We start from the raw sequence: 22,946 nt of genomic DNA on the forward strand, positions 1-22,946 counted from the left end.
TCCAAAAAAAATCATCCAAGGACACATCCTTCCGAGATGTAGGGGAGCTCTAGGTACCAGAGTGAAGGTTGCCCCTGGCAACGCCTACAACGGCACCAGAAGAAACGCAGAAGAATGCGACTCAGAAGATGCCAGTCAATACTCTTTTCGTGCAAAGTAAAATTATGGTCAACCTCTCAAGACGACCCAAAGGGGAGAAATCAAGAAATCAACCGACTCGTCTCTTCCAGCTTCCGCCCCTTCGTCTCCGGCAACAGGAACAACCCCCACAGCAGACCCAGCAGCGCCACCACGAAGAAGAACCAGAAGGTGCCTTTCGGCTGCAGCGCATCGGCCAGCATCATCGTCGGGACGGCCTGGTGTTTGGCTTCAGTCAGCCAAGCCCACTCTGCAATCTACCTCTGCCCACCAGAACTGGCATGGGAGAGGATATATCATTGACAAAATCACAAACAGCAACGGGCGCAAGCATACCTTGGTAAGTGCAAAGCGATTCGCATAATGCACACACATCAGCAGACTCGTCCCCAGCGTGCGCACCGCCGTGGGCAGCATCTCCGCCGTGATGAGGTACTGGATCGAGTTCCAGCCAAAGGCGTACCCGACGCCTGTGATGTAGATGGCGGCGATGGCGGCGATGGCCGCGCGATGGGCTGAGGCGCTACCGCCCGATCCAGAGGATAACGCGGTGAGGTAGATGGCCACGTACAGCAGCGCGAGCACTTGCAGGGTGATCCCCAGCATGAGGCAGCGTTTGCGGCCGAGGCGGTCGAGGAACAGCAACGCGCAGAGGAGGGCGGAGGCCAGTTTCACGGCGCCGAAGATGGCGGTCTTGAAGAGTTTCTCGGAGGCGCCGGTCATGCCGAGGATGGAGAAGAATTTGGGGGCGTAAGCTGTGGTGGGGTGTCAGTTTGCTGGGGTGGTTGATGGGCTGGGGAAGGGAGAGGGGGTTCAGACTTGTGATTGCATTGGTGCCGGACCATTGACTCAGGAGCTGGGCGGAGAGCAGGAACAGAAGGCGTTTGCGGTTGGCTGACTGGCCGAACAAAAGTTTCCACGAGGTCAGCAGGGACCGTCCGGGTTGCCTGGTCGCATTGTGTGCTGTTTGCTGCAAGATGGATTCAATCTCGTCCCGGATCTCGGGGCTGTCTTCGGGGTGGGTTCGCAGTCGGCTTAGGGCTCGTGTGGCCCGGTCGGTGCGTTGCTTCTGGCATAGATATCGGGGGCTTTCGACACAGCCGATGGACACAATGAGAATGAAGCCGGCCATCACTATCTGACTCGACTGTGGGATGATCCACTGCTGATTGTTATCGTTGGCGATATGCAGTGATGCGCCGTAGCCAGCGAAATACTATAGCCCGTCAATTAGCAATGAGCTGCCACCACCGACAAACCTCCGCAACTCACCCCTATCAAAACACCCACATACTCTGAAGCAGCATACATGCCCACCAGCATACCCCGCCACGAGGCTGGTGCAATCTCAGCAAGATAAATGGGTCCGATAATGCCAGCCTGGCCGATCCCCAGGCCCACGATTAGGCGACCCGCGAGGAGCTGGCCATAGTTCCCCGCTGACGAGATGACTAGCGCCACACCGACAATCCACAGCACGCACAACTGCCGCATCATCCACAGCGGACTTATGCTGTCACTTAGCAGAAAGGCTAGCACTGCTGCGGGTAAACATCCGAGGTTCACCATGGACGTGATGTTTGACAACCGGTTAGCTCGCTCAGCTGCGCTCAGGTTGCTGGCATGGAGCTTGAACTCCTGGATAAAGGACGGCAGGTCCACGGTGGTCGCAATCAAACCTTCGTCCAGCCCCTTGGCGGATCCCAGCAGTCCGAAGCCGATCATAGCGCAGATGATTTGGGGAGCAAAGCATCGCATGGTGATGGTTTGGATGGTGTTTCCATAGCACGATTTTGTTTTATCGGGGCTCAGATGGCTTCCTGGGTGTGACTGCTATCTTGCGAGGATTCTTTCTTGGTTTATAGCACATTTCGAAAGATACCAAGGTCCCCTCCTCCAGCGCACCGCACAGGTTTTGGAGTTTTCCGGGGTGGATACCCCCCAGTTTTTCTCCACCGGAGAACGAGTTGCAATGTGACTTCTCCGTGTCGCAACCACCGGCCTTATCTAAGCCCATTGGAGAGCCTCATCAGTAAGGAGGATTCAATGAGATTAGATTTATCGTCAGCATGCTATAGAAGATTCTCGTGCATTTGCAACGCCGTGTGCATGAGTGGAACGAGAGACGCATTGAGGCTGCCCGATGCCAACCGGAGGTCTGCCATAGTGGACCCAGCTGGTAGCTAGAACACGGAGTTTAGGTGAATCTGGCCAATAGATTTCATATCATTGAATGTTGGCTTAGCTAAAAATCTGCGCAGGGAACGGACGGTCAGCCCTACAGGGCTGAACAAGGAACGGAGTGGGGCTGCACAGGCCAAGCTCTCGGATCGAACGGCAGCATCACTCGGCTGTTTTTGGCGGTGCACAATGCCGTGACCGCAGATGTAGAGGCAGTCGTACTCCTTCTGTAGTCACTTGGTGCGACATATCCCACTCTCTGTGCCCTTTGACTATCGCTGTGAACCTCCACTGCGTCTACCCGGCTGCCCAGCCTGGATATTCTCTGGATCACCCGCGGTATGTTTTCCACGCGAGGCTCGTTAGTTTACTCCACTCCACGGGCTTGTGGACCGCCCGGTAGAAGTGCTGTCATCCGTCGCCATGGTGGAATTGTTCGCGGGGACGGCGATGTCTCTTGATTTTCCTTAACGCAGAAATTTCCATCAACTTCAGCAGTATTTTTTTTGGAGGTATTTGAGATAATCTCTGTCGTTCGTCTAGATGGTAGCACCTTACATGAACAATGGAATGCAACGGCGCATATGCACTCTCTAAGACAATGATCAATCCACTCAGTCCGGTTCCAGAAGCTTCAAGAAAAGGAGCATCACCCCTGCACCGAATTCAACCACAACCCCAACTCAACCCCCAACCTCCCCGGCTGATCATACATCACCAAATGGCCCGCCCCCTCAATCAAGACCACCTCCCTGGCATTCAAACTGTCCTTCAACCTCCCCGCCGTCTCCGCAGGAATCCACCGATCCTCCACCCCCCAAACCACCAACACAGGCATCTTGGCCCCAACCTCACCATACCGCCCCTCCACCTCCTCCGTACTCCGCGAATTTGCCTGCACCATCTGCCTCACAAACCCTTTCCTCCCTTCCTCCCCCCTCCGCACCCACGGCTCCTTCAACATCCCCATCATCTCTTTACTCAGCTCAGTAAACGCCGCATCCCGAATATACGCCTCGACAACCCCCTCGAACACCGGCCCCGTCAACGCCTCAAACACTGTCTCATTCTCGGCCACCAGTTTAAAGAGCGGCTGCCCGAACGGCCCCAACGCCACCACGTTGATCAAACACAGACTCGCATATTCGATCCCATGCAGCAGATGTGCGCGCAGGCTCATCAGGCCCCCGTGATCGTGGGCGATCACATGTGCGCGTTTTGCGTAGCTGGGCGGCCAGGCTTGGGACCAGTGGGTGTACAGCGCGGCGAAGACGGCGGTTTGGTCGGATAGGTCGGCGTCGAGGGCGATGGCTTTGGTGGTTTCAGGGTTGTGGTGGCGGGATGGGAGAGGTGTGCCGAGCGGACTGTGGCCGAAGCCTGGGTTGTCGAAGAGGTGGACGTGGAAGGTGCGGGCGAGGGTGAGGGCGTAGTCGTGCCAGACGAAGGAGGACCACGGGGTGCCGTGGATGAAGATGAGGGGAGGGTGGGAGGGGTCGCCTAGTGTGGTGTAGTGAATGGTGTGGGTGTGGGTGGTGGTTGTGTGGTGGAAGGTCTGGGGGAGGGGAATTGTTTGGGGTGGAGGTGTGGAGGACATGGTTTGTTGGTGGTAAGAGAGGGGGTGGGCTTGGGAAGAGAGGCGGGTTTGTTTACTAGAGCCGGTTTTCCAGAGTGGGCTTTTGTTTGCCTTGAGAAAGTGGAGGGAAAGATAAAAGGGTGAGCCGAATCAAACCAGGATTCAATGTCGTTTATTTCAAGTCACCTCTTACATCAGCAGCTGTTGATTTACTACGTCAGAATGCGGGGTTTATCGGCTGCTATGCAGGGATCTCTGCCTATACCCAAGACGGGACTTTTTTCCACCGGTAATCAGGAAAGCTCACAAAGATTGACTATCAAATCGACCAAATCGCTACGAAACCGACCCGAAGCTATCGAATTCACACTTAGTTAGAACCACTAGTAGCAAGAGAAGGAACAAGCCAGCCCGACCTCGTGTAGAGAAGAACACAACCACAACAAGAGCAAACCCAGCACCTCAACATCCATCCTCTGTCCTCGAATGTATCTTGCCTTCAAAATCCCCGTTCCTCCATATACATCGCCCCCTGCATCCCCGCTGGAATCCACTCCTCGAACGCCAGAACCGCCTCTCCGTCCCCATCCTCCACACGAGAGAAGTAATTGCATCGCCCGACCGCGCAGGTGTAGAACAGGGCGCCTGGAAAGCACCGGCGGTCATTCTGACTCGCTACCTGCAGACGGCAGGGCAGCTGGCCCTCACAGTCACACGGGGGGTTGTCGGGGTGCACCCCTCGCAAATCCGCGAAGCATGCAAAGCTTCCACAGTGGTCGCAGCGGTAGTAAGGTCGTCCGGCGTTGCCGTTCTCGTTGGTCTCGGAAACAGTGTATTGGGATGTGATGGCGTTGCATCTGCGGCAGGGCAGAGGGCGTGGGCGTGGGGGAGCAGGTGGTGCGGTAGCTGTTGTGCGTTGGCCGGTGCTGGTCATTTGGCGGGCAGAGTACCTGGTGGGTCGGTTGGGGTTGGCCATTTTGGGCTCGTGGTGGTTGAGTTGATGGTCTGTTGTTGGAAGGGATTATTTCGATGTCAATGAGGATCCTGACAAGCCCTTGGGTTTTGGGGAGGTTTACTTTGTATTCAGCTCTCAGCGGAGTCAGTCGTGGGATTCTAGACGTATAACGAGGGTAGATGAGATGGATAATAGCTTTTTTGATGGGCTGGAAAGCATGGAACACAGACGCATAGTTGATAAACGTATTGCATAGGTAGTACTATCTAACCTGGAAAGCACAATTTATCCAATCTTGGAACACAAGCAATGTGGGAGGAATGGCGGAGAGTAATTCCCGATGACCGCTTTCTTCGTTCAGCCAGACATGATCTGGAACTCATGTACACCGGTCCGCTGACCGATGTGTGCTCTAGCAACCGCATCTGCCGTTTGAGCATACTCCCACCACATACAGATATTGAGTTTATCCTTCCACCAAGATGAGCAGGTCTTGCAGTAGGCAGCATCTTGGACATTAGTAATCTTTTCGCGTTTTAAGCCCATTTTGTTTTTGTAAGCGTCAAAGTCTGCTGGTGAATGCTCCCGATATAACGCCAACACCTCCCTCCGGCGCGCCTGAACAGCGTACCATATGGGAGTCTTGCCAGCAGCGTCTTTCAAGGTGATACTTGCGCCGGCGGAAAGGAGCAGCTGGACCTGGTCCACCCATCCATGGTAACCTGCATGCGATAGGGCCGTCACTGCCTCGTCTAGTGTGTAGTCGGGATCAGCCCCCTTGGAGAGAAAATAGCTCATCGTGTCGTTTCGATGACTGAAGGCCGCAATGATCATGGCGTCGGGGATGCTACGTTCTAATTCAGGGAACCTATCCAGAAACTTCTGAGCAATTTCACCGTCCCCATGATATGCTGCACAGAGGAGAGTGTTGAAGCCAACAGCTGTTATGAAAAAGCTCTTGTCGTGCCCAAAGTTGAGAAACTCAAAGCATCGGTCCGAGATGTCCCAAATGTCATGGAATGCTCTATGCCCATGGTAGACGGTTTGAATGACGAAGGGATAATTTTCCTTGGTTTCATAACCGTCTTCTTCACAGATGACGCCTGGATGAGGAAGGCTACCATGTGGAAGGCTCCCGTGAGGAATAGCACCGTAGTTACACAGAAGCTCGCATATTTCCCAGTTACTTTGGAAAATAGCCAAGCTTAGCGTGCATGATCGGAATCAAAATGATCATCTGCCGGGACCCCGTTCGCCAGCAGAAATGAAACGCTGTCTGTATCATTGCAATACACTGCCCGGCACAGTTTATATGCCAAAGGAGGATCTAAGCCGAAGGCCCATCCATCCTTGATCAGGGCTGGCATGACAGCGCTCATATTTATTTTGTCAACAAGATCGAAGATGGTCAGGCCATCATTATTCGAGGAAAATTCGTTCGCCTGTCTTGCAAGCAGCTCGTAAACGATACGCTTATGGTTATGGGTCGCGGCCAGATGAAACAGCGAGCAACCCTTGGAGTCCCTGCATTCAACCTCAAAACCTCGGTCAAGAAAAGATTTGACAATCTTAAGATGGCCTTTCCTGGCAGCCATGAAGACCGGGTGGTATTTCATAGTGAACCACCTCAGTTCCTTAGCCTCGGACTCATTAGTCGGGAACTTGGCTCCGAATTTGACGAGTTTGTTGAGTGCTTCCACTTCGCCATGCGCGCTAGCACAGCAGGAGATGTTCAAGCGCAAGTCAGCAGTCGCCGTGTCTTGCTTTCCGCGTCCATAGAGTAGCGGCTCGTACACTTGCTGCAGGTGGCGGTTGGTCTGAGCTAGAGCGCTGACGTCTTTCTTTTGGGTAAGATGCTCGCCGATGTTGAGAAGTAACTCAGGGGGTAAGTTGATGAATCGCATTTTGGCTCAGCTGATGGAAAGGTCCATTAGATCTCAGAGTTCAAGGTTTTAGAATAGGAGGTCTCACCTCCTGAGATAGTGGAATCGGAAAAGGGGATATAAAAGAACTGGACTAGGACTGAGCGGAGATTGAACTGGCAAAGTCTAACGGAGATAACAAGCCGGTTGTATAGAGATCAGCTGATATCAGTAAACGAACGGAGAAAATCCCTACTCAGTGATAAAACAGGGATCAGAGGGATAAGTGGCAAGAGAGAGATGAACAGGGAGAGATGAACAGGGAGAGATGAAGAGGAAGAGATGAAGAGGAAGAGACGAAGAGAGGAAGATGAGGAGGGAGACGAGCAGATGGGTGTTAGAGGGAGGAATAGTGGGACAGGAGAACTGATGCGAATGGAGAATTGAGAGGACGGATATGTAAACAAAGCCCATCTCTGGAGTGAGTCAGAGAGTGTCTGATGTACAGTACAAAGTCTCAGTACATTCACTGTGTGGTTGCGAGCCCATCTTCCGTCCGTCTCTCATTCCAATGCGGACATCGCGTTGACTTCAAATCTTACCCACCCATAAATACTCTCTCTGTACCTCACAAAGATCAAGCTTTTGTCAAGTTTGCAGCCTTGTCCGATGTATCTCCGCATTGACCAACAAGAACCTCAAGCAAAACAATGGCCTAAGCTATCCTTGAGCGGCAATATCGAACACAAGGTACATAGGTAATAGCTTTCTTATCCAGAAGTTTATGATACGATGGGACACAGCTGCAGCTGGCAGGCACGCCAGCCTCTTTGTTCAATCGACATATTATTGCATAAGCCAACAGTCATCTACCCAAGTCCGATATTATAATATCAATTTGGATACTACCCTTTTTCTCTGACGATGACAAAGGGGATGTCTTTCTAGCCCGACGTCAAGGACCCGGGACCGTCAAGTGACATCAATATGGACATGGGATGTACTTGACCCGATGGGTGCGATAGTCCTGCGAGCGATGATTGCGCTTTATCATGCAGGAATGTGACAGACAGAAGTTAATGCCTCAAAGATCGCGTCTGATCATACAACCGCCCAAACACCGACCCCGGACGCCCAAGCAACGCCGCCGGCGCATCATACTCTACCACCCGACCATCCTCGAGCACCGCAATCCGATCATAATCCACCAAAATGTGCACCCGATGCGCAACCGCAACGACAGTACATCCGCGAAACTCCTCCTGAGCAACCCGCTGCATGACCCGGTCTGTCTCATCATCTACGTGACTCGTCACCTCATCCAGCAAGAGAATCTTCTGTTTCGAGACGATAGCCCGCGCCAAACAAAGCAGCTGCTTCTGGCCCGCCGACAACGGCAAGTCCTCTATACCCTTGTCAAGACCACCGTGGGTTGCGACATACTCTCGAAGCTGGACCTTCTCCGAAGCACGGAGCACCCGATCGTCATCCATGGTCTGGAACGTGGTGATGTTCTCTCGGATCGTCCCGGGGAATAGAACGGGCTCTTGGGGTATCACGGTGATCTTGCTGCGGATGCTATCACGCGGACAGGATTGCAGACTCACGCCATCGATACTTATGTCCCCGCTTTGAATCTCGATCATGCGAAGGAGAGCTAGAACGAGAGAGCTTTTACCGCTGCCAGTGCGGCCGCAGATGCCTAGCTTGGAACCGGCGGGGATGCTTAGTGCTATATTCCGGAGAATGGGGGACGCGGTTGGTGCGTAAGCCATGGTCGCATTCTGAAAGACGATCGATCCTTCAGATGGCCAGGTAAGCGGCGGGGTCTGGGTTTCTTGAGGAAGGTTCTCGGTGGGGACCTTTCCAAAGTTTTGGATCCGATTTATGGCGCCTATACTGGTGTCTAGAGACGTCCAGCAGTTGATAAGCTCGGCGAGTTGTTCGTTGAATGTGATGAGGGATATCAGCGAGACTCCGATGGGGCCTATGTTAGGCACAAAGACTGCGAAAACAGCCAACATGACTGCCAGAGCCGCGACAAGCAGATCTAGCACGAGGGTCAACCAGCGTTGAATGACGAACAGGAAGTAGTACGGTCGCTGGGAGTCCTGAAGCAGATCCCTATGCTCCGCCTGAAGGCTATCCCGCCATCCAAAGGCACGGATAGTGATAAGGCCGCTAAGGGTCTCGGTGAATTGGGTATACAGTGGCGACTTGGCTTCTAATTCGAGATGACAGAGCTGCCGCGACGAGCGAAGATAGAATTTCTGGATCCAGTAAATGACGAACACGGTGATAGGGATCAGTGTGGCCATGTATTTGGCTCCGACACAAATGGAAGCCACGCTGATGACACACTGAACGAGGTAGTTGGATGTCTTCGAGAAGTCCGCTGGGAGCGACCGGTCTATCATTGTCATGTCTTGGCTGGAGCGGTTGAGGATGACCCCCGTGTCGGTGGATGTATGCCAGTATAGCGGTGCGTCTTTGACTTTGGTGACCAGGTGCTCATGGAGTCGACTTGAGGACGTGGGGACGATGCGACAGAAGACGAGTCACATGCAATAGGCCCAGAGGGCTGCCGCCGCCACTGCTAAGAGGGTATAAACGCCAATATACTGCGCCAGCTGTGCGAAGGGATTCATCTCACTTGTCTCCGCCCACCACTGAACCCAAAGACCTGAGAGAGCGGATTAGTGTCATGTAAGAAGGGTACACGTATGCCTGAGGCTCACTCACTGGTGAATTGCGCACTGAAGAGCCCAACAACCAGCGCTCCTGCATAGAGCACCATTGACCACCCGCCCGATGTGCGAAAATAGTAGGCATAGTCGTGCAAATTTCCTTTATGCCGTGCTAAGTCCTCATCAGACTTCGATGGGTTGCCGGGCTGGGGTTTCTGTGGCTCTATATCCGAATTCCTTTGTTGAAGGGATCTATCTCTGATATCTTCCTGCACAAAGTGGTCTCTCAATATCCGAAGGGCTTCAGGAGGTCCCTGCTCGACAATTCTCCCTTGGTCCATGTGAATTACGTGATCAGCATGAGCTAGATGACTCCACTCATGTGTCGCCAGTATTACTGCAGCCCCATTACGACGTAAGATACCCTGAGAGTCAAATACGCGGGCAAAGACCTGAGCAGCGGTGGTAGCATCCAGGGCACTCAACGCATCATCAAAGATGGCTAGCTTTGTCCGCGCATACACTGCACGAGCAATGGCAACTCGCTGCCGTTGTCCACCACTCATTGAGATGCCGTTGCTGCCAATGACCGTGAGGTCTTTCTCAGGTAGGGTATCAATGTCGTGATCGAGAGCTGTTGCATGAAGGACAGTGCGGTACCACTCCTCTTCATACGGGAGGGGGTGGCAGATGTTATCCCGAATCGAGCGATTACGGATCCATGCCTTCGTACCGCAATACGCGACGTTGGAAACGTTGATATGGATAGAGCCTTTGAGACAAGGCACTTCGCCCAGACATGCTTTCAGTAGGGTGCTTTTACCCGAGCCAACTGGTCCAGCGACCATTGTCAAGGAGGAAGGAGGAATCTTGATGTTCACATTCGACAGTGTAGGGTCTGATGTGCTTGTCCAGCCGAAGTCCGCGTCAGACGCATGAACCAGATCAGCCGTGGAAACGCCGATCGTCTCGACTTTGCTTGTACTTGGAAAGAGCTCAATGGTTCCTGCAGTTTCAGTCATTACCTCGACTGGGGTTGATTTGGATGCGGCAATGTTAGTTTGTGGTTGGTCTGTACGACGTTCAGGTTTGTATCTGCTGTAAGATAGGCTTGGATCCTCTGGGTGCTTTCCAGGGCTCCTGCCACTCGGGGTCCTGAGTAAACAAGGTTTGAAAGCGGAGTGCTCCATAGAGAAATAATGGAGAGGGTTGTGAAAGTCGCAGCCATATCCAAGGGGACTCGACCCGTATGCAGGGCGATGGCCGCATAGATACTCAATGTAAGTACCGGGCTCAAGTTTTCAATTGCACCACCTGCACGCACGTATTAGCTTTCACAACTCGAGCTCCTTGACAACCCGGCGGGAACCATACCAAGCAAGTTCATTTTAACCATAACATGGCGAAACTTCGTCCCTCTGTTCAACTCATCGATCCGTAACTGCTGCATGATCAGTCCCAAGCGAGAATGCAGATTCAGCATCTTAATCGCGGCAAAGGAATTCAGATAGCTAGATGCGAACGCCACTCTCTGCTGTACTGCCTGCATCCATGCTTTCTGCCGACTGGGCATTGAACTGGAAAGAAGGTGCGTAGATGACATGGCCACGAGTGAAATAAAGGCTGGAACGGCCGCCACCCACGAGACTTTCCGCTGTAACAGGTACAGTGCAATGCCGGTTTCCACGGGGCTTGCCCACACTTCATGCATGTTTTGGAGTCCGAACGCGATATTGTCGATGTCATTGCTCATCAGAGTTAAGGCGGTCGAGTCGCTGTTCTCATCAAACTGCAGAGTCAGGGTCTTCTGATAGATTAAAGACACTAGTGCGCCTCTGACTTTGGTCATCAGGCGGTAGTTGTGATGCTGATAGAGACAGTTGAAGATCTGCACCAATGGATTAGGTATGGGCTTGTCTGTCACCAGTGTGACACTATATCGTGGTTCTTACCCCTTTGAGCAAGAAGACAAGTCCAAATGCACCTATCAGGCCATATCCCTTGTTCCGGTCAGGCTTGGTTTCCTCGACATAGTCAGTTAATGCCGTGATCAGAAACGGCTGCGAGTAGCTGAGTCCGATAACTGCTATTCTCTCCATGAAGGAACAGACTATCGAGGACTTGAAGGTGTACATAGAGCAGTAAGCCAAAGCATTGTGTGAAGATTTTGACGCTGTCTTGCAGATCAGATATAAAAGCCGATATATATGGATTCACATATGAGGATTGTCGCGTACCTCGGTTCCATGAGTCACGCAAACGCTCATGCAGCACATGGGCAGATAGGCTTTGGTCAAGATGCGGCAGATCGTCAATAGAAAAAAGAGACTTGAATCCCAGAAAGAGGTAGGGGTTTGCCCACCAGAAAAAGACGCGACTGTAGAGACCAGTAACTTCCTCATTGCCGTACTGAACTTGAGTATTCTTCAGAAGCCCACGCTTTGAGTGGGACTCCAGGTAAAACCAGACGACCTTGATCGCAATACTTGCTGAGTAGAGTCCCGCAATGGTGGTATTAAACGCAAGCCATAGGCTTCTGGCGCGCACCGCGTCGAGAAAAAGTGACACAGATAAAGCAAGGTTAAGAATGTGGGAAGGATGAATACAGAACAGATGTTCCCAATGCGACAGTAGCAATAGACCAAGTGAGGCCGCGAAAGACAAAGCCGCAGCTGGTAGGGAAGCTTGTGTTCGTGGTGCATGAGGCAAGAGCCAAACAATCAGCAACGCTAGTTGAGTTGCCCCAAATGCTTGTCCGAGGCCCTAGAAACGGCATTGTGTCAATACCATAGCTACAACCTTGACCCGGTGGAGAAATTCGTACCAACTTGGCCCAGTAGAGCCCACTTTGCGAGACCTTCCGAATCCGCCCAGGTCGCAGCTGTTTCCAACGAACGGGAAGAATGAGCAAGAGCAGGACTGAGGGCGCGATTGAGAAGAAACATTCTTCAAAGAGCAGGGTGAAGTCAAATCCGCCGCGACAACCGTGGCCGGCTTGCGGACCGAACTCATTATCTCCACAGGTGTGAATATTCTCCATTGGTTCGGGAGTCAACACTGAGACAGGTTGTGGGGAACTCGAAGCTTAAAAGGGGGAGCATCAAGCTTATAATTCTGGGAATTGCATTAGTCTACGCGCTTGGGGCAGTGGCTGGCGGAGGTCCGTACGGAGCTGATATATCGCCAGCCAACCATCCTTGAGCGATAAGCAGATTCAGTCTGAGTTCCAAAGAAGGAGCATCCGATTCTAGTTACTAGTAACCACCAATGGCCATCAGGACAGGAACATTTTCACGAACCCTAGCCCGGAAGCACTGAGCCGTTTATTTGTGAGTTATGATGATATTGATTGTGTGTAAGGATCACATGCTGAATCTCGTGATATGTTACCAGATCTGATAAAATCCCTTAGTAGAACCGCATCATTACTTGCATATACAATCATCATCAGAATAGATAGAACTGGTCTTAATACAATATACGATTGAGGGGAAAAATCAGTATGATATTAGGTAGGATCCCAGACAGGTTTGCAAGGCAAAGTCTAAGGCCTCCCAAGAAATCAGCGCGACGGTGGACGTACATGCCGTACAAGGGCCTCAATCTACGGCGGCCAACCGCATCGGCCGTCCCTGCATCTGCGGGGCTGACGGTGATATTTCAATCTAGTCTCAACCTTGCGGGGCTGAGCATATGTAAATACTTACTTATTCAGAGTAGTTCTACATAGTACTTATGTCATGTAACCACAGGAATGATGTCATCCCAGCCATGGGGACAACCAGCTCAGCCACACTGCGAGGTCGGCCTTAGGCTGCGCCACAGTCATAACCACGGTTCGGTCCGGAAGCGCCTCCGTCCCCTCTCGTCATCGCAAAATGTTCGCAGCATTGAAATGACTCCTTCCTTCCACTCACCTCCTCGCATACTTGCAAACATACGCTGCTTCAAAGTGAATCTACCTTCTTCCACCACATTATAGTCAAGTAAACCGTTGCCGGACTATCAGCTATTAGACAGATATGTCTTACAATCCGTACCATCAGCCACCGCACAGCCAAGGCCCACCAGGCCAGTGGAACTACAATCAAGCACAAGGGCATCCAGCACCTTACCCCGGACCGCACGGTGCATATGGCCATCAACCTTCGGCGCCTGGCTGGTTGCCACCACCAGGAGGAGCTCAACAGCACGGATACCCCGCCAACAACTATCAAAACCCACCTCCACCTCCTCAACAGCAAGGATACGGCCCCCCTCCCGCCTTCCCATCGCTCGGCTATGCGCCCGGCCAGATGGCCCCCGGGGATTTTCGACGTGAAGCCGACGTCCTGCGCAAGGCGATGAAAGGCTTCGGGACCGATGAGAAGACCCTGATCGCCGTGCTGGCCAGACTGGATCCGCTGCAGGTTGCCGCCGTCCGCGCCACGTACCAATCGCACATCCGCCGGGACCTCTACGCCGACGTCAAGTCCGAGACGAGCGGCTATTTCCGCCAGGGGCTGCTCGCCATCATCGACGGACCCTTAGCCCACGACACGGCGCTCGCCCGCGAAGCCGTGCAGGGGCTCGGCACTAAGGAATGGCTGCTGAACGAGGTCCTCCTCGGCCGCTCGAACGCCGATCTCCGCGCCATCCAGGCCGCCTACGAGCGCACCTACCGCGGGCGCTCGCTCCAGCAAGACGTCGCCGACGACCTCTCCTTCAAGACCAAGACCCTCTTCACCGCCGTGCTGCGCGCCGCGCGCCACGAGGAAAGCATGCCCGTCGACTACCGCCTCATCGAGAGCGAGGCCCAGAACCTCCACGGCGCCACGGCCGCCCGCATCGTCAACAACGCGGACGAGGTCACCGCCCTCTTTGCGCGCAGCTCCGACAACGAACTCCGCGCGCTCAACCAGGCGTTCGCCACCCGGTACCATCTCTCGCTGGAATCGCACATCGAAAAGGAGTTCTCCGGCCACATGAAGGACGCGCTGCTGTATATGCTTCGGACGGCCTTGGATCCGGCGATGCGCGACGCGGTCCTGCTGGAAGAATCCATGAAGGGCATGGGGACAAAGGACAACCAACTGGTGATCCGCGTGGTGCGCCTCCACTGGAATCGCCCACACATGGAAACCGTTAAACGCGCTTACCACCACCGCTATCGGACCGATCTAATCCAGCGGGTGAAGGGGGAGACAAGCGGGGATTATCAGAGATTGCTGGTGGCTATGTTGGAGTAGCGACTGCGGTTGACACATCGTTGGGAGGTTCCTTTTTGACTCGCTTTGTTAAGTCTTATGGTTTTCTGCGTTACAGTGGCGTTTCTATCGGCGAATTTATGGTGTTACTATACCCTCTGTTACCCGGTGGATCAGTCGGAGATTATGGCTTGCGGTTTATGTTCTTCTTTCAGCTTTGTCGCCTATGGCGTTCGTTCTAAATTGATTAAAAACTTATCTTCACTAATTGTCTAACGAGCGCAGCAAGCAGAAGAGAGCAATAAAAATGAGAAAGTTATTACTGTTCACAGCTGGAGCTGTATATAGCTCCGTACACTGCCGGAAGAATGTGGAAGGTTATTGGGCTGTGGGACAAACGCTCTTTTGTCCACAACCACATTTATTTACATTTCGGAAACCCAGGAGTACCACCGTGTGAAGTTCTAAGGTACGCATAACCATTCTTGTCTGACTTTGAACCCTAAGTCAAGCTTTTAATACGTAAACCCCGGCCAGCTTGACGTGGTTTACCGGAAGACTCCAAGGCGGCGAGCAGCTCGGGGCGGGCAGAAGGCAGAACTCCGGAGTCTGGCATTACTCGGATCCGGATCCAAGCCTCCCGACTGGCTCGATCCGCCCCATAGGGCTTGGCAGCCGGCCAGATCCCGGGATTCCCCCGAAAAAGAGGAGTATATGGTGTTCAACAAGTGCTACGCCTAGTATATCATTTTTGAGGACAATCAATGCGAGAGAAAGATGATGTGACTTTCCTAAAAGTGTTGCAATCCTCCCGAACGAAGTGCTTGGCGAGAGCACACGGCTTAGTCGAACAGGTGAAAGAGCATCAACCATCGTGAGTGGACTGATATCAATCTAGCGAAGGACACCGAGTTGACGGATGGTATCTCCGCGGAGGTCCAAATAAGGTAAACACCTCGAACTTCGAGTCTCTGCTGGGCATTAGGTAAAACTTCCGGCCAAGAGCTCCTCCACCGCCAAGGTCGAGGCAATTACCGCATCGAGACAATTCCAGCCGGCGGTTCGGATGCGGTGGATCCAGCCGATACCGCAGGAGGTCGAGATGGATCATGGATCTGAACTCATACTTCCATCTTCGTCAACTGTGACTACAAGTACCAATTCTACTAGCACAGAACCTATTTTTTACTCAAATCCAACCTTCATCTGCATGAGAGCTGCGGTTTCAATATCACTCAATTCACCACCCTCGTTAACACCACGACTGCCCACCTAGTCCAGCGCCGTCCCCAATAATATCCCCAACATCCCACCCCCAACATCAAAAATGCCAAACCACCCCCCACCTCCCGCAAGGGACATCCTCGACGCAATCGGCAACACCCCCGTCATCCGCCTCCACCACGTGGTGCCCCCCAACAGCGCCGCGATCTACATCAAGCTCGAATTCCTAAACCCGACAGGCTCATACAAAGACCGCATGGCGCGATCGATCATCGAAGAAGCCGAGCGGCGCGGCACGTTGCGGCCGGGGATGACCGTGGTCGAGGCGACAGGCGGGAGCACAGGCTCGTCGCTGGCATTCATCTGCGCGGCCAAGAAATACCCCTTCCGGGTGGTGTCCTCCGACGCCTTTGCGCGGGAGAAGCTGCGCACGATGGAGGCGCTGGGCGCCACGCTGGACCTGGTGCCCAGTCCCGCGGGCATCACGCCGGACCTGATCCCGTCGATGGTTCGTCGCGCGAACGAGCTCGCGCGGGGCGAGGAGTTTTACCTTGCGGATCAGTTTAACAATAAGGATGCGAGGGTTGGGTATGAGGGGATTGGGGTTGAGTTGGTGGCGCAGTTTCCGGGCGGGATTGATGCGTTCTGCGGCGCGGTGGGCGGCGCTGGGATGGTGATGGGCGTGTCTAGGGTGCTTAAGGCCAAGTGGCCGGCCACCCATGTTGCGGTGCTGGAGCCAGCGTCGTCGCCGACGATTACGGCGGGCCGGCCGGGGAAACATAGTGTTGAGGGCATCGGGATCGGGTTCGTGCCGCCGCATTTGGAGCGCGAGCTGTTTGACGAGGCGTGTGCGGTTGACGAGGAAGAGGCGCGCGCGATGTGTCGGCGTCTGGCAAGGGAGGAGGGTTTGCTGGTCGGCACGTCGACGGGTCTTAATGTTGTCGCGGCGATTGCGTTGGCAAAGCGTCTGGGGCCGGGGAAGACGGTTGTCACGGTGGCAGTGGATACGGGGCTCAAATATATGAGCGGTAATTTGTTCACTGAGTAGGCTCTCCTGTCGGGGGATGTCTGGAGCCTATGGAGCAGTCTTTGCTCCATCGCTTATATTTGCTGAGAGCTATAGAAAGCTCGAGTGAAATGCATATATTGATCTTATATTCCTATCTCGGGACTGATAGAGACAACGATAATGAGTATCTCCTATCTCTTTCAAATCGTACCCTATGTCAAAGCACACATTCACGGTGAAGTTGCGAATTGAAACATCTATATGAGCAAAGAGTGCAAGAAAAGAAGTATTCAGAGAATGTGATCTATACTCTAAGCAAAGGCTCTAGGTGATATAACCGAGTAAGAGAGTAACATGAAGAAAATAAGGACAGAAGAGTCGAAGCAGCGGTACCTGGTGGTACATTTGCATACAGCAGTTCCGCGAAGAAGTAAAGCGATGGAAAAATAAACAGCGATACAGAAAGGTGATTGAACGAGAGTCAAGAAAGTAATAATAAATGAGTCGAGTAGATGAAGTGAGTCTAGACGACAAAGGTAAGGGGGTGGTATATCGGGGCTATGCTGGAAGGAATGTGGCAAACGACAAAGACATTCTAGACAGTCCCCAGTTTCAATGATAGGCAGTGGGTTATAGCAGCACACAGCACCGCACGCGAACGTAAATGTAGCAGTCAAATCACGCCTTCTTGGCCTTGCCAGCCGACTTGGGAACTCTGGCCAACCAGTAAATCCCCACCGCGGCCGCAATGTTGAAGATGATGTATACCCACATAATCCCAAAGTTACGCCACGCGTCGGAGAAATAGCTGGACACGGATGCAAGGAACGTGTCCGTGCTACTGATGGTACAGAACTGGCAGTTCGACGTCGCCGATGGGTCTTCCAGGTACCCACCCGCGACGCTGATGTAGGCCTTCATGTAGCTCTCACACGTCTGGTTGTTCGGGGGGTTGAAAGTCAGATATTCAATGGACTCGCAAACCGCATTTGTCCCGGAGATACCCGTGCTCAGCATTGCTGAGACCAGATACGTAAAGGGCGATACACGGTACATGAAGATCCAGAATCCCGGCATCGCATCCGGGGTAGCCAAGACACCGCAGAAGATCAAGCAGAGGGAGAAGAGAAGCGTTGCGATGTTACCACCGGTCTCAGCTAATTCAATTCCAGCAATGACCATGTGAGCGAACGTGGACGTGAAGAGAAGGAAGACCCAGATCAGAAGGAACATGAGTGCCGAGCGTTCGTTGACTGCGTCAGTGGGCTTGGCGTTGTTGTACAAGCCAATGGGATAATACCAACAAAGAAACATCAGGACCGCCATCAAGGTGTTCCATGGCAATTCGACCAGGATGTTAGCGGTCATGAAGGCCTGCCAGGAATAGGCCTTGGAGGGCCGTTCACGCACTTCATAGAGCGAACGTTGGGTACAGAAGAGCGGCATGATCTGCTGACAAAGGTTGCCGAAAATGGTCATCAGCATGAAGATGGAAAACATCTGGTTCTGCATGCCCTGGATCGAATTACTCGCGTGGAAGAAGGAGAAACCGATGTAGAGAGCGGTTAAGACAGATAGAGCAGTTTTACTCCAAATATAGGTTGGGGTGCGGTAGTACTGCGCAAACACCCGAACCAGGCATTCGTAAAGTTGGATGTGAAACGGTGCGGCGAATTCCTTCAGGGCTTCCGGATCGGAATCATCCTTGGGCTGGGCAGATAGGGTTGACCGAAGCTCAGACAGGTGTTGTTTCACTCCCGTGTACTCTGGCGACTCTCTCCACACCTTGTGCCAGTCTATGTCGGTCTTGGACCCGGGGGCCGCGCCAATGACGTCAAGCATCCATTCGGCAGGATTTTCTCCATTTTTCAGAGTGTGAGCTCCATTCCTCTCAAAATAATCGGACAAAGTCGTCGAGTTTTCACCGATATCGCCGAAGTAAATGGTCTTGCCCCCCTTTGCTAGAAACAGAAGGCGATCGAACCGCTGGAACAACATGGCGGACGGTTGATGAATGGTGCAAAGAATGGCTTGTCCATGCTGTGTCAAAGTATCGATAAGGTCCAGGATCGACCATGAAGTCTGACTATCAAGGCCGGACGTCGGTTCATCAAGGAAAAGCAGGAGCTGAGGCTTGGCCGCAAGTTCAACACCAATAGTCAAACGTTTACGCTGCTCGACGTTCAAGCCCTCGCCAGGAACACCGACGACTGCATCGGCGTAGGCCTCCATTCCCAGTAGCTTGATAACTTCGTCCACGTAGTCCAGTTTCTCTTTCCGGCTAAGGTGGGCTGGCTGGCGGAGCAGAGCACTAAACTGAAGTGCTTCACGGACAGTCGACGTAGGGAGGTGTACATCCTGCTGCTGGACGTAACCAGTCTTTCTTTGGAACGACTGATCGCGGGGCTTGCCATCAACTAACATGTCGCCAGTCACGACGCCCATCGTGACTCGAGTGGCCAGAACATCCAATAACGTGGTCTTCCCTGCTCCGGAGACACCCATCAAAGCCGTGCAAGTTCCAGGCTTTACCCAGCCATCCACATGATCCAGAATCCGTCGGTCTTCACCCTTGATGGTGATATCATAGCACACATCCTCCCAGTGAAAGATCGCGGTTTGCCTCTGAATGCGGACACCTTCTTGGTCGCCACTGGTCTCGGTCTTCACTGCACCACCGGGCCTGGGTTGGACCTCGACGTCTCCTTCTGTAGGCAGGGTTGCCTGGTGGCCCCGACGGAACAACAGCACCTCTCCCTTGGACTTCTGCTCCGAGATGTATTCGGTGCTGACCAGGTAGACGAAGGCGAAGAAAGCCATAAACCCAATGAGAATTCCCAGGTTGCGCCATTCATGCCCAGTGGTATACTGGTAACTCTGCTTGAGGTACAGTGACCCGTCCACGACTGTTGACCCAGCTTGGGCACCAACCGTGGAACAAATGCGATAGTCCATGGACACTGAATCGTACTGCGATCCGGATGGAACGATGCTCGAGCACTCAAATTTGCGACCGGAAAACTCGTTAATGAGGAACGACTCGAACGCGTAGGCCACGGGGTTGATATAGTTCATCCAGCGAGACCAGCCGAGCATGTTCCGAGTGGGAATGACGAATCCAGTGTAAATGACCATGCCAAGAATAAGCAGAGCAGCGGGGACCAAGGCTTGCGAGAGCGAACGAGATGTCGCAGCGATCGTTCTGAAAACCATACTCATGGTGTAGGTGGTTACCACGGAGAACAGCCAGAATGTGAAAACCGCTCCTGCATCCCGACGTAGGTTGGTCATGAAATATAGAGGCAGATTGAAGGTGATCGAGTTCAGTAGCTTGTAGGGAGTATCGCACAGCATGGACGCTACTGCTTCCGCGAACGGGTGGTAGAATGCATATCGTGCCTGTTTCTCCACAATTGGGCGCTGCGCATAGAGTGTCAGGATTTCAAGGGCGCTGGAAAAGGCGTTGAGCAGAACTGCATAGAACAACAATGCTCCCCGCGAATAGAAGCTCGAGGTGTTGTCCGGAAGATTGAAGAAAACGGATGCGACGATCAGGGCGATGATAAAATTACCAATGAGGGCAGAGAGAGTTAAGCTCATGTCGCCCTTGAGTCTTTGGAATCCACGAGTCGTACAGAGAGAGATTTGATCCCAAACCGAAATGGTATAAGGCGATTTTAGGCGTTGATGCTTTGCCTGCATCGCCCGTCGCGCATCCACAAAGGCCTCGTACGAAGAGCCCTTGAGTGGGTATTGACTTTCAAACTCGTCAATTTCTCTCAAGAGTTTAGCTCTCGCGCTACTTTGTTTCCAGGCAGCCGCGAACTCATCCGGAGTGCGGGGGACACGGTTCTCAAAGCCTGGGCGGACCTGTCGTTCTGAGGGCGAAGTCAGGGACGTGAGGAAATCAGCCGTTGTTTGCCGGTCAGGACACTCAAAGCCCATGTCAACAAAGAATTGTTTGGCCTCTGTGGTTGGTCCGAAATAGATTTGTCTTCCTTCGTACAGCACGGTCACTTTCTGGAAAACGTCGTATGCGCTTTGAGAAGCTTGGTAAATAGCAACACAGGCTGTAGTGCCAGTGTACTTGCTCATCAGGGCTAGATTCTTGCAGAATTCAAGAGCGTTCGCAGAATCTAGACCCCTGGTGCTGTTATCCCATGCTTGCAGTGGAGCTTGACTCAGCATTGCCTCCGCGATACTAACACGCTTTCTCTCACCACCGCTAACTCCACGGACGAAATCGTTGCCGACGCGGGTGTTGATCGTATGGGAAAGACCAAGCATCGCCATGACCACGTCTCTCATATGCTCGGCGTATTGTTGACGGCTGACACCCCCGAGGCGATTACGGGGAGCTCTGGCCAATGCGGCAAACTGGAGCGTGTCACCAACGCTCAGCTGGGGGAAGTGAACATCTGTCTCAGCGTTGTAGAGGGCTTCGCCCCGGAAGGCGTTGTGCATCTCCTTCGCAGGGACACCTGAAGAAAGCACTCAACGTAAGCACTGACAAGGCCATCGGACAGATATATAGAAAGAACATACCTTGGTAGTTCAGCATAGATTCCTCCGACATCTCGATACCGTTCATCTCCCCGGAGATTGTCTTGAGGAAGGTCGTGCACCCCGAACCGGGTCTGCCAAGTACAATGAGCATCTCTCCTGACTTGACGAGCCCGTCAAACTCGCGCAGAATGTTGATCTTTTGCATCTTGGCGCCCATGAGCTTGCGAATTAGGGTTCCAAATTCCAGAAGCGAATTGAGAACGTCTTTCTGGTAGTCGGTGGGCGAGCCGTAACCGTGGACGCTCAGGTTTTTGAAAGCCACACCTGCAGTTCTGTCGGGGTAACGCTCAGGGTCACGCGTGCGAATGGCGAGGAGCATCTTGATCCAATCTCTCACTTGGAAATTGGGACTGTGTGGATTCAGCGTCGATTCCGGGTCAGTATTGACAAAGGGGTTCTCAAGGTCGGCTTTGGTTGAGTAGCGGGTGGACTGTCGAGTGAGCCGGCGTGCGAGATCACCCACTCGAGCCTCCATCTTGTCCTCTCGTCCTTGAAGCGTCGCGTCATCTTCGCTGGCTTCCTGGTCAAATTCCTTTGGTCCCGAAGCTGGATCGTCATGGTAGGTTGCCCCGCTATTCTGCGGCAGGTTGTGGCTAACCACCTCTTGGGCCCGCCCGGCGTTGGTGCCGGTAGTAGGGACGAACGACATGATCGGGGGAAATGCTGTTCACGGGTTTGTTCGCATGGGTCAAGTAAGCTTGAAAACAAGAAAATAGGCGAAGAGGGAGGAAAGGGCGCCTGGTAGTGTGGTGGAGGCCCCTGAGGTCCGATCGGCCGACAGAAGGCGCTGCGTCCTTCGAAGGTACCTTGATTGACTGAAAAGAATGTCTGGATCAAAGAGACCGACCAGTCGCTTGAGTGACCATAAATCTAGAGCAGAGGTGAGGAGTTGGCGAAGGATGAACTAGATATACATAGTTGTTGGACCGCGCGGCTTCTAGAACGACCCGCTTGCGGAGCGTTGACAACCCGATCGTATTTGCTCATCGTGCAGGGCGAACACCCGTAGGCCCGAACGGGATTGTATAAGCAGGACATAATAATCGAAATTGTGACACATGTTGCAAATGAGAAGTACCAGCTAGGCGTCAGCAGCGAGTGTCCGGCATCCGGACCAACCAGAGGGTGTAAGACCCAGAGTCAGGGGGGTGGAGACCAGTCCCTGGACCCGAGTTAAAGATTGAGTGAACGTCCGGGAGCCGAAAGAAGCGTGGATGATCTGGCTGGACCCACGGGGCCACTATCGAAGTCAATCAATGGGCTGAATTCTCGGTGTGCCGGTGGCTGTGAACTGTACTGTCCTGTACATACAATGGATCGAACTAACGACGACATCATGGCCCAGCCCTCACTGAGGCGCGGTGTTTGCCAAGAGTTTTGTATCAGAGAAAAGGTCGAGAGCCTGAAGATCGTGGCCACATGATTTTCACAAGGGCGAAAATGATGGAATGACTGCAGTGGGCTCGGATGAGAATTGAGAATTGAGAATTGAGATGAGGGGAGTTGGAGTGGAGAAGGAGAGAAGCAAAAGATGATCGGCAGGCTAACGGTCCGGAGAAGCTGCT

The 22,946-nt window shown here is 53.1% G+C and overlaps 8 protein-coding genes across 8 annotated transcripts; 2 read left to right on the forward strand and 6 right to left on the reverse strand.

Annotated features, from left to right (window-relative positions):
• Positions 1-200: 200 nt before the first annotated feature.
• BO86DRAFT_438384 (general substrate transporter) lies at positions 201-1,938 on the reverse strand (the record flags this gene model as incomplete). Its single annotated transcript, XM_025676118.1, has 4 exons — positions 1,411-1,938; positions 958-1,354; positions 475-893; positions 201-356 (listed from the first exon to the last, which is right to left on the reverse strand). The coding sequence occupies exons 1-4, from the start codon at positions 1,894-1,896 to the stop codon at positions 201-203; spliced, it is 1,458 nt and encodes a 485-aa protein (XP_025524286.1). The 5' UTR covers positions 1,897-1,938.
• A 913-nt stretch (positions 1,939-2,851) lies between these two features.
• BO86DRAFT_391804 (alpha/beta fold hydrolase) lies at positions 2,852-4,006 on the reverse strand. Its single transcript, XM_025672676.1, has one exon. It carries the CDS (start codon positions 3,911-3,913, stop codon positions 2,969-2,971), a length of 945 nt encoding a protein of 314 aa, XP_025524287.1. The 5' UTR covers positions 3,914-4,006; the 3' UTR covers positions 2,852-2,968.
• A 385-nt stretch (positions 4,007-4,391) lies between these two features.
• BO86DRAFT_382170 (uncharacterized protein) lies at positions 4,392-4,868 on the reverse strand (the record flags this gene model as incomplete). The annotated part of the gene is made up of 1 exon (XM_025670802.1): positions 4,392-4,868. One exon carries the CDS (start codon positions 4,866-4,868, stop codon positions 4,392-4,394), a length of 477 nt encoding a protein of 158 aa, XP_025524288.1.
• Positions 4,869-5,204: 336 nt separating this feature from the next.
• On the reverse strand, positions 5,205-6,751 carry BO86DRAFT_382171 (ankyrin; the record flags this gene model as incomplete). The annotated part of the gene is made up of 2 exons (XM_025670803.1): positions 5,205-6,033; positions 6,141-6,751. 2 exons carry the CDS (start codon positions 6,749-6,751, stop codon positions 5,205-5,207), a joined length of 1,440 nt encoding a protein of 479 aa, XP_025524289.1.
• Positions 6,752-7,785: 1,034 nt separating this feature from the next.
• On the reverse strand, positions 7,786-12,469 carry BO86DRAFT_450321 (multidrug resistance protein MDR; the record flags this gene model as incomplete). Its single annotated transcript, XM_025676787.1, has 8 exons — positions 12,221-12,469; positions 11,634-12,159; positions 11,349-11,569; positions 10,771-11,284; positions 10,475-10,710; positions 9,452-10,421; positions 9,272-9,392; positions 7,786-9,232 (listed from the first exon to the last, which is right to left on the reverse strand). The coding sequence occupies exons 1-8, from the start codon at positions 12,434-12,436 to the stop codon at positions 7,786-7,788; spliced, it is 4,251 nt and encodes a 1,416-aa protein (XP_025524290.1). The 5' UTR covers positions 12,437-12,469.
• Positions 12,470-13,270: 801 nt separating this feature from the next.
• BO86DRAFT_391805 (annexin) lies at positions 13,271-14,911 on the forward strand. Its single transcript, XM_025672677.1, has one exon. It carries the CDS (start codon positions 13,419-13,421, stop codon positions 14,622-14,624), a length of 1,206 nt encoding a protein of 401 aa, XP_025524291.1. The 5' UTR covers positions 13,271-13,418; the 3' UTR covers positions 14,625-14,911.
• A 998-nt stretch (positions 14,912-15,909) lies between these two features.
• On the forward strand, positions 15,910-17,054 carry BO86DRAFT_421592 (PLP-dependent cysteine synthase family protein; the record flags this gene model as incomplete). Its single annotated transcript, XM_025675288.1, has 2 exons — positions 15,910-16,850; positions 17,039-17,054. 2 exons carry the CDS (start codon positions 15,910-15,912, stop codon positions 17,052-17,054), a joined length of 957 nt encoding a protein of 318 aa, XP_025524292.1.
• Positions 17,055-17,173: 119 nt separating this feature from the next.
• On the reverse strand, positions 17,174-22,246 carry BO86DRAFT_181691 (pleiotropic drug resistance family ABC transporter). Its single transcript, XM_025666600.1, has 2 exons — positions 21,361-22,246; positions 17,174-21,296 (listed from the first exon to the last, which is right to left on the reverse strand). Exons 1-2 carry the CDS (start codon positions 22,028-22,030, stop codon positions 17,494-17,496), a joined length of 4,473 nt encoding a protein of 1,490 aa, XP_025524293.1. The 5' UTR covers positions 22,031-22,246; the 3' UTR covers positions 17,174-17,493.
• Between the last annotated feature and the right edge of the window lie 700 nt (positions 22,247-22,946).

Source organism: Aspergillus japonicus (genome assembly GCF_003184785.1).
Source record: "Aspergillus japonicus CBS 114.51 unplaced genomic scaffold BO86scaffold_58, whole genome shotgun sequence".
NCBI lineage: Eukaryota > Fungi > Ascomycota > Eurotiomycetes > Eurotiales > Aspergillaceae > Aspergillus > Aspergillus japonicus.

Excerpts from the sequence above, each read along its gene's own strand:
- BO86DRAFT_391805 (XM_025672677.1), top strand. The coding sequence starts at position 13,419 with ATGTCTTACAATCCGTACCATCAGCCACCGCACAGCCAAGGCCCACCA.
- BO86DRAFT_391804 (XM_025672676.1), bottom strand. The coding sequence starts at position 3,913 with ATGTCCTCCACACCTCCACCCCAAACAATTCCCCTCCCCCAGACCTTC.
- BO86DRAFT_181691 (XM_025666600.1), bottom strand. The coding sequence starts at position 22,030 with ATGTCGTTCGTCCCTACTACCGGCACCAACGCCGGGCGGGCCCAAGAG. Across the intron at positions 21,297-21,360 it reads ATCTATGCTGAACTACCAAG|GTGTCCCTGCGAAGGAGATG; the intron begins GTATGTTCTTTC and ends TGCTTTCTTCAG.